Below are 10,411 nucleotides of genomic sequence, written 5' to 3' on the forward strand. Positions count from 1 at the left end.
GGCAGAGCAGGGGCGGGGCGGTCGGCCCAGGCGCTCGGCCCGGCCCGCGGGGCAGCGCTCCAGGTCCTGGGAGCTGCCCCGCGCTGCGGGAGCCGGAGGGTTTCGTCCCTATGAGGAGCCGGCGTCCATCTCTATACGCCGGAGTGGGCAGCCTCGCCAAAGCTGCTGAAATCTGAGTGAAGTTGTCGTCCCTTTCATCAAAAGTCAATGAAACCGTCACCATTTTTTGCGTCAGCAGTGAATTTTACCGCCATACCAGTTTTCACTCCGTGCTGCTGATGCTTTTATGAATAACCATCTCAGGATTCACTCAGCTCTGTTGTGAGTGCAATTAAAAATGAGGCATTGAAAGCTGGTTGGGGCGCGGGGGGGGGGGGGGGGAGGGAGGGTTGCAAATGGCTTGGGATTCGCAAAAAAGCCATTTCTCAATGTAAAACAAATTCTTAATAGAAACAATCTTCTGTCTCAACCTCAACTGACCCAAGGGGACTCCTGCAGGAGCTAAAGCAAGGTGCCCTACCTCCCTCAGGGCAAGCGCTGAGGTTAACCTTTCCCGGTGGCTTGTGACAACGGGCAATTTTAAGGAAGTGAAAAACCAGGACAGTGCAAACGTAGAGACAGCTTCATTTCCTTAACGAACAAGGGGAATTTGGGTTGTTTGCACGGTTTTCTTGGCAAGAATCTCCGACTAACACATATTTAAATCTAACAAACACTTCCACTGGGGGGGTTGTGAGGCCACAGTTTTCCAGTGATTTTCAGTGTCTCTGGCTGTGCGCCGTGCTCCCTGGGAGCTAGAAAGCAGGGGCTGGTGCCGTCGCTAAACTGCTTCTCTCCCGCCGAGTGCTAAGCTCCCAGGCACAGGCAGGGTGCTGCTTCTGCAGCAGAGGCTCATCCAGACCCTAACACACCACTCCAAGCACTGCTTTTGTCCAAAACATACTTACAGTTTTTGTCAGGACCTGCCAGGAAGCTAAGAGTTAGAGGAGAGAGATAGCTGGGTCATCAGATAGGGCTCCAAAGTACCACAATAAAGAAATAGTTATATTAAGAATAAATAAAAAAATTAAAAGTTTGTGGACCCTTTCCTGGACAGCTGGCTGAATTTCAGAGCTATCCTTTTTCTCCTGCCAAGTGAACAAACTGTATGTTACTTTCATTAGCTGTAAAATGAGGAAATTTATCATTACAGAGCTTTGTAAAACACATATCCTTAGATGGAGAGTTTTCTATGGCTGAAAAATACTATTTTTAGTAATCTACAGATGCAAGTACCCAGAGCACTGATGTCCAGCCCATTTAAATTATAATTCAAGGAACTTATCTGGAGTTTTTATTCCACGTGTAAATGAAATGCCTTTATTCGGAGTAGTTTCCAAACTTGTATGGTTTATGGGAAGAAATCAATGCAAAAATGCTTTTCTCCACTCGGTGGTGCCAGTTGCACAGGGAAAACATTTTCCACTACTCGATCTGTGCCACTCAAACTGCTGAGCAATTATGCTCATACAGACATAAAAAACACCCAAAGCTGTAGAAATTCGAGATCAATTAAAACCTTCAGTTGCCTGCAGTATCTCTACAAGACAGTATGTTTTCAAGGTGATTTCCTGGGTACTTTGCAAGTAAAGCACTTGAATAGGTTTACAGCTGCTCATGTGGCTCCTTTGATAGCCAAGCTGCTGCCTGTACAGCACTGTTTGCATAACAACTCAGGCTCCCGGGGGAATGGGGCAGGTAGCTGGCTACCTGGGTGAAGTTTTGAATAAGCATCCCAGAGGGAGAGATTTGCTAAACTACTTTTCAGAGACCCAAATCCCTCAATACTAACAATGCATTTTGTCAGGGAGCTGCATCTGCCATTTCAAGATAAGGGAGGAAACTAGTATGTGACTGCAAAGAGTGACTTTGATTGATATCTGGTATTGCAGCCCGATCTGATATGTTTTTGAAAAGGTGTCTCCAAATGCCAGGGAGTGAATGGTAAAAATAGGCAGGTTGTTAGGAAGTCCAGGCAAAACAAGGACAGCAGAAGAACTGGGCTCAGGACCTAGCCATTTAGTGTTCTCAGAGGTCTATAAATGCCTCAGCAATGACATCCTTGTCCCACACTGCCCTGGCCTGGAATAACTTCTGCGATTTCTGTTCCACCTTATCCTGACACTCCCATTCAGTTGTTTCTGACTGGGATTTATTTGACATAGGGTTTTGCATGAGTCAGAATCTGAGCAAGGATATCAGGGTTTGGCCTCAAACTTTGTTTACTTTCTCCATGCATTGCATACACCATACATACTTAGTTTACTTTCTCCATTCATTACTTGCTTTGGCATGAATCATTACACTTGGTTATTAAGGAACTGTTGGTCTCTTGTGTGGCACACAGACTCAGGAATAACCACTTCTCCAAGACATCATCTTACAAGAATGGCTTGGGGAAGAGTGGCTGGAAAGCTGCCTGGCAGAAAAGGACCGGGGGTTGTTGCTCAACAGCCAGCTGAATATGAACTGGCACTGTATCCAGGTGGCCAAGAAGGCCAATAGCATCCTGGCTTGTATCAGAGATAGTGTGGCTAGCAGGACTAGGGAAGTGATCATCCCCCTCTACTCGGCACTGGTGAGGTCGCACCTCAAATACTGTGTGCGGTTTTGGGCCCCTCACTACAAGAAAGACTGGAGCGTGTCCAAAGAAGGGCAACAAAGCTGGTGGAGGGTCTAGAGAACAAGTCCTGTGAAGAGCGGCTGAGGGAACTGGGGTTGTTTAGTCTGGAGAAGAGGAGGCTGAGGGGAGACCTTATTGCTCTCTACAACTGCCTGAAAGGAGGTTGCAGCAGGGTGGGTGTTGGTCTGTTCTCCCAAGCAGCAAGTGATAGGATGAGAGAAAATGGCCTCAAGTTGTGCCAGGGGAGGTTTAAATTGGATACTAGGAAATAGTTCTTCACCAAAAGGGTTGTCAAGCATTGGAACACGCTGCCCAGGGAAGTGGTTGAGTCACCATCCCTGGACATATTTAAAAGACATGTAGATGTGGTGCTTAGGGATATGGTTTAGTGGTGGACTTGGCAGTGTTAGGTTTACAGTTGGACTTGATGATCTTAAGGGTCTTTTCCAACCTAAATGATTCTATGATTCTAAGAATTGGAAGCATTGTAAGATCAGAGTGGATAATAGAGAGGGAATCCTTTCACCTCTTTTAGCTATAGCAAATGCCAAATATGACAACTTTTGCTGATTTTCCCTCTGGCTACCATCAGTGTCATGTAAGATGCTGTCAGGTAGGAGCCACATTAACTGGGAGATCCTGAGCTGCAGTGAAAGCACAGCGGCCTCCCTCATAGCCACCTTGTCAGGGAAGAGTGTGCAAGTCAGAAATGGATTTGAGTCCTGTAGGATCACAAAGTCTCCTGAGAAAGGGAAGTGCTTGGGTAGGTGTTTATGTAGTTATGCTGCTATTGCGAATTCCTACTTCTGGAGTGTGAGCTTATGTTCACATTTGGAAGGACTTGACGGATCTCTAGAATTTTTGCACGATGTTATGTGTGGAGACTGAAAACTTTCAGGGTGCTGTTGTGTGACAGAATTTGGTTTCTTTCCACTTGGAGTCAGTTTTTGAGACAGTTGCTCTGTGCAAACTAAGCATGGGTGTTTAACCAGGTTTCTCCAGAAAAGAGACTCTACTGCCCACTGTTTGTGGCTACCTGTGGCCTATACCTGGTGTAGTATCTACCAGTTACTCAGTATGTATATAGCTAGCTTTTATATTGTTGATTTGTCCACCCTGCCCAGGGCCTTCAAGACCCTGGACGTACATCACCAAAGAGGTAATATCCTTGAAAATTAAATAGTGGTATCAGAAGAAAGGACATTGCTTGACCTCTGTTGTCAATTCACCCAAACCCCAGAAGCTTGGCTTGAGGAAGCAGGCCATTGGCCTTTGATGAAATAGCTTTGATGTGGGACAGTGGTGTGACCAGACGCCAGGTTCTCCTCTCTGAGAGTTAACAGTGAAGAAACCAGCTCTGAAACTATAAAGAAGAAAGCCAAATGCAAAACTTTGTGTAAAAAAAACAGTGCAGGTGCTCCTCAGAGAGAGTATGCATACTTATCTCAGAGCCCAGGAGTCTCACACAAGAAGACCTTGTTTATATGAATTTTGTGGTTAAGCCTCATAAATTGCCAGGTGCCACCTGGATTTGAGAGTTCTGTATTGTGTTTAGTTGAAGTAACCTGTGGTTAGCACCAGGGTGGTACTGGGAGCTCGGAGGGACAGGGATAAGTGAGATAAACAGCACTGCAGTGTCTTTAAAAAGCAGAGGGAACACAGAAAGAGTGAGAGCACGCAGGAAAGAGAGCAAGCAAGCTTGATATTTGGAGCAAACTGGGCAGACATAGCAGCAGCTCTACAAACTGACAGTGAGCTAAAGGTAGGCTGGCAGTACTAATGACAGCATCCCAGATGCTTGTAGGACATCCAAGTGTTGGTTCCTTTTCCTGGTTTAATGTGCAGATCAATGATTTTATTTTATATCTGCTTTGTCACCTCAGAGGTTGTTCTGTTCATTTTGGTGAGACTATCTATAAAGCAAGGTCTTCCTTGATGTGAGTAGAAGTACTGCAATCTTGCTCATCTTCAGAAATGTATGAAATATTGTGATCTGGGAAGAAAAGGGATTTCTTTTCCCTTTTCAAGATAAAAAGAGGTGATACTTAACAGAGCTGTCACAGTGGATTAAATAACCATGGCTGGGGGTTCATGCCTGGGGTTCACTCAGTAAGAATCTGAGTGGGGTAGGCAGGGAGAAGAAAGATAGTTCAGTGTGACCCCCAGCTAGAATAACAGAACCCAGGCAAATTTAGCATGAGTAGCAGGAAATATTCCTAGCACTGGGAATATTTCTAGCTCTCTCAAGAGAGCAGCTGAAATCTCCACTGCCTGGGAGCTAGGCAATTCAAAGTGTTTGATGAGCAGCCTGTTGGCAACAATTATCTACTGCAGAAGGCAAAGGTCAGGTGGCCTGAGAGGGCTTCTTTGTCATTCATTTCTTCCAGGGCATGTTCAATGAAAGAGAAAAAAAAGAACAGAACGCCTGAACTTTTCTTTAGCAGGGATAAACCCTGTCTGATTCATTGGAGTTGGCAATTAATAGCAAGAGTTAGGTCATGGGTTTGGAGATGAGTATGGCACTACGGTGGCACTTAGTCAAAGGGTTAGAAGAGTAGAGAAAGTATTAAATGTTTTGCTCTAAATGTACTTGGTGCCGGCTGTTTCTTTACAATGGTTTAGATACAGCCCTGAGGAGGCATTGCTCATGCTTTAAGGGATCCTGAAGGTGCTGCTGGAGATGGTGAAATTACACACAATTGCATAAGGTGTTATGTAGAAGCAAAGGACGTGCAGATAGTATAGGGCAACTAGCTATTCAATTACTCTGCAGGTAACAGGCACACAGGACTATTCAGGGGCAAACGAGTTATTGCTCAGTGTATAGATTTTACCAAGTCTGCCACAGGATGCAGCTAAGAAAGCAAGACAGTAGCAATGCTCTGAATACATCTGGGCACAGCTGCACATCGCAGATCTATGAAAAGCAGAATACAAGCAAGCATGTTGCCAAGCTGGATTGGTGATGGACAGCAGGGGACTGCAGAGCAGACAGAGATATTTAGCAGTATAGGCAGCTGGATGGAGCAATGCAGGCAGATGGGGACAGCGGTATGGGCAGCTTGTTCTCAGTGGGATGAAATGAAGAGAAGCTGGGAAGAAAACAAACCTAAATTTTAGTTGCCAAGGCCTAATGAATGATTTTGAAGTTAAACACAGCTCTTAAGGAAAGAGCTGAGCAGACTGTCATTCTGGATCTGGAACTTAATCAAAGTATGCAGCCCTTTCCCAACAGACTCTGAAAGACTATACTGAAATGATGCTTTATTCAAAGGTTATAAAGGAAATAATCTCAGAAGCACCCTGGGCATCACCGTTTTAGACCATGACTTGGATGTATTTCTTTTGAAGGACACCTTCTGAATAGACACTGAACTGAGTTTTCTAGCAAGTTACGTGAATTGCTAAGTGGCGATGTAATTAATTAACGAAACCACATCATTTCTAGTTCTAGTATATAGTCCTAATGTATAGTTTTCCTCATTTTTATTGCTCACACCAACCAGATCAGTAAAACCAAAATAAATCAGAAAATATAACTGAATCTTCTCTATGCTGTTTGTTTACTTTGTGCACTTCTCATAGCCAGGTAATGAAAAATAGGTTAGTCACTGTTGTTGTTGTATCTACACAATTTTGTTTTCTAAGTCTGATGCAGTAGCAAAATGTTTCAGTGTTTGAGGTGAAAGTCTTGTATTTATTTTTATACAATACCATATTTCCATGGCAACCACATTGATATTACTTTTGGCTGCATCTCTATGAAAGCTAAAATTGGGGTCAAATTTGAACAGACATTTTCAGCTTTCCAATACGCGTAATCCTTACAGAGAGAGTTCTCAGCAGGGTGCTTAAACAGATGACTAACTTACAATGTATGAATATTCTCTCTAGAGCAAGTCTGCAGCCAGTATAAATTGCCATATCTCCTTTAGAGTCCAGGGGACTATAGTGCTTTGCATCAAGAGAGGATACACTCCTCCTGCTTTAATAGAGCTACTCACATTCATTAAGCACATGCTAAAGTACCTTACAAAACTGGGGCCTGCATGAAGTCTACACTGGGATCGAGTAGTATGTGCTGCTCTGCTCATCTAGAATGGTATGTATTAGACACTTCAGATCAGATCAAGGACTAACAAGTGGTATGAGAGCAGTGGTCTTACTGATTTAGATAATATAGCATGAGGCAGACAAAATTCTATCTTTCAGACACCAATTGAGTTCCGTTTTGTATAAAAAAGTCACCAAACTTTCAGAATTCCATTGTCTGTAGTTGCTTTACTTATGGTAAGCTCAGTCAGGTATAAGAAGGAAGGGTCAGATTTGGATATTTGTACTGGATGACTGACAGCTTTATGTAAGGTGCATTGGTGATCTAATAGACATGTGGACACCTCAGGATTGAAGTCAAAACACATTTGGGTACTTATGTGAGATACTGAGTGGACAGCCATGTCTGGACCTCTCAATTCAGTAGGTGTCTTGGACAAGTAACTCACTTCCAAAGCATTTCTCAGTTAAAGTGATTAGAACTGTTCTATTAAAGAACCATGGCATTATTATTAATTTTGGAAGAAAAGCTAACTTAGAGCTTCTTTCTCTTTCTCAGGTGATCTGGTTTCTGCCAAATTGGAGATGTCAGTAGCATCACAAATGGACCTGCCTGAAGAAATTCAGCATCCGTATACAAAATTTTCTGAATGGAAATTCAAGCTGTTTAAAGTAAGATCACTTGAAAAAATGCCTTCTGATGACAGCCAGCACATAAACAAAGATCAGGCAGAAGAGGTTGCCTCTTCAAACAAAGAAATCATACTGCGTAAAGATGAAGCAGTGCCAAGAGGAGAAAAGATGGACTTAATCGGCAATAGACAGGCACTTGAGAAAGATGCCAATGACATGAAAATACAAGACAATACAGCTCATCAGAACAATCTGAAGCAACTTTGCCGCATCTGTGGAGTTTCATTTAAAACTGATTGTTACAAGAGAACTCATCCAGTGCATGGGCCGGTGGATGATGAAACTCTGTGGCTTCTGAGAAAGAAAGAGAAAAAAGCAACCTCTTGGCCAGATCTTATTGCTAAGGTTTTTAAGATTGATGTGCGAGGGGATGTTGATACTATCCATCCCACTCGATTTTGTCACAACTGCTGGAGTATTATCAATAGAAAATTCAGTAATACTCCATGTGAAGTATATTTTCCTAGGAACAGCACAATGGAGTGGCAACCCCACTCCCCAAACTGTGATGTGTGCCACACTACCAGTGGGGGAGTCAAGAGAAAAAGCCAGCCACCCAGTGTACAACACGGCAAACGTGTGAAGACTATTGCAGAACGTGCTCGAATAAACAGAGGTGTAAAGAACCAAGCACAGATAAACAACAAAAACTTAATGAAAGGCATTGTCAATTGCAAGAACATACATCTCAGCACCAAGCTGCTTGCAGTTGATTACCCAGTAGATTTCATTAAATCCATCTCTTGCCAGATCTGTGAGCATATTTTGGCAGATCCAGTGGAAACAACATGTAGACACTTGTTTTGCAGAACTTGCATCCTTAAATGTATCAAGGTTATGGGCAGCTATTGCCCCTCCTGCTGGTATCCGTGCTTCCCCACTGATCTGGTAACCCCAGTGAAATCCTTCCTGAACATCCTTGATAGCCTGGGTATAAGATGTCCTGTAAAGGAATGTGATGAAGAGATCTTGCATGGAAAATATGGCCAACACCTCTCCAGCCACAAGGAGATGAAAGATAGAGAGCTCTACAGCCACATAAATAAAGGTGGCCGACCGAGGCAGCATCTCCTGTCTTTGACCAGGAGAGCTCAGAAACATCGTCTGAGAGAACTGAAACGTCAAGTCAAGGCTTTTGCTGAGAAAGAAGAGGGTGGCGATATAAAGGCTGTGTGCATGACTTTGTTCCTGCTAGCTTTAAGAGCAAAAAATGAACACAGACAAGCAGATGAATTGGAGGCTATAATGCAAGGCAGGGGATCTGGACTTCACCCTGCTGTCTGCCTGGCAATCCGAATCAACACGTTTCTCAGCTGTAGCCAATATCATAAAATGTATAGAACAGTAAAAGCTGTCACTGGGAGGCAGATCTTCCAGCCTTTGCATGCTCTTCGCACTGCTGAAAAAGCTCTCCTACCAGGTTATCATCCATTCGAGTGGAAACCTCCCTTGAAGAATGTATCCACTGACACAGAAGTGGGAATTATAGATGGACTATCAGGATTGCCACTCTCAATTGATGACTACCCAGTAGACACAATTGCAAAGAGATTTCGATATGATGCAGCCTTGGTTTGTGCCTTAAAGGACATGGAGGACGAGATCTTGGAAGGCATGAAAGCAAAAAACCTGGATGACTATTTGAGTGGTCCCTTCACTGTGGTAATAAAAGAGTCCTGTGATGGAATGGGAGATGTCAGCGAGAAGCATGGAAGTGGGCCTGCTGTCCCAGAGAAGGCTGTTCGCTTTTCTTTCACAGTCATGAACATTGCTATAGCACATGGGAATGAAAGCAAGAGGATCTTTGAAGAAGTAAAGCCCAATTCAGAGTTATGTTGCAAGCCCTTGTGCCTTATGCTGGCTGACGAATCGGATCATGAAACTCTGACGGCAATCCTGAGCCCCCTCATAGCAGAAAGAGAGGCTATGAAAAACAGTGAACTACTGCTTGAAATGGGAGGCATCCTGAGAACATTCAAATTCATCTTTAGGGGTACAGGCTATGATGAGAAACTCGTGCGGGAAGTGGAAGGGCTGGAGGCCTCAGGTTCCACTTACATTTGTACCCTGTGTGATGCAACCCGCCTGGAGGCGTCCCAGAATTTGGTCTTCCACTCCATAACCAGGAGCCATGCTGAAAATCTGGAGCGATATGAAATATGGAGGTCAAACCCATATCACGAATCTGTTGATGAGCTCCGTGACAGAGTGAAGGGTGTTTCAGCCAAACCTTTTATTGAGACCGTTCCCTCCATAGATGCATTGCACTGTGACATTGGCAATGCAACAGAATTCTACAGGATTTTTCAGATGGAGATTGGAGAAGTTTACAAGAATCCTGATGTGTCTAAAGAGGAGAGGAAGAGGTGGCAGCTGACTCTTGACAAACACCTCAGGAAGAAGATGAACTTGAAGCCCATGATGAGAATGAGTGGAAATTTTGCTAGAAAGCTCATGTCCAAAGAGACAGTAGAGGCAGTATGTGAATTAATAAAGTGTGAGGAAAGGCACGACGCCCTAAAAGAACTAATGGACCTTTATCTGAAGATGAAGCCAGTGTGGCGATCTTCATGCCCTGCCAAGGAGTGTCCAGAATTGCTGTGCCAGTATAGCTACAATTCACAGCGTTTTGCTGAGCTCCTGTCTACTAAGTTCAAGTACAGATATGAAGGCAAGATTACAAATTATTTCCACAAAACCCTTGCTCATGTTCCTGAAATCATTGAAAGAGACGGGTCCATTGGGGCCTGGGCAAGTGAAGGAAATGAGTCTGGAAACAAACTGTTTAGGAGGTTCAGAAAAATGAATGCCAGGCAGTCCAAATGCTATGAGATGGAGGATGTCTTGAAGCATCACTGGCTATATACCTCTAAGTACCTCCAGAAATTCATGAATGCTCATAAAACATTAAAAAGCCAGGGCTTCACCATTGATCCAGAGGATAGTTTAGGTGACTCCTTGCCAATGGAGGTCTTGGAAAGCAATGATTCAGCAGAACTCTAA

At 43.9% G+C, this 10,411-nt stretch overlaps 1 protein-coding gene across 1 annotated transcript; it reads left to right on the plus strand.

Moving 5' to 3' along the window:
- The first annotated feature begins 7,215 nt into the window (after positions 1-7,215).
- On the plus strand, positions 7,216-10,411 carry RAG1 (recombination activating 1). Its single transcript, XM_009489791.2, has one exon. The coding sequence runs from the start codon at positions 7,301-7,303 to the stop codon at positions 10,409-10,411; it is 3,111 nt and encodes a 1,036-aa protein (XP_009488066.1). The 5' UTR covers positions 7,216-7,300.

This window comes from Pelecanus crispus, chromosome 6, assembly GCF_030463565.1.
Source record: "Pelecanus crispus isolate bPelCri1 chromosome 6, bPelCri1.pri, whole genome shotgun sequence".
NCBI lineage: Eukaryota > Metazoa > Chordata > Aves > Pelecaniformes > Pelecanidae > Pelecanus > Pelecanus crispus.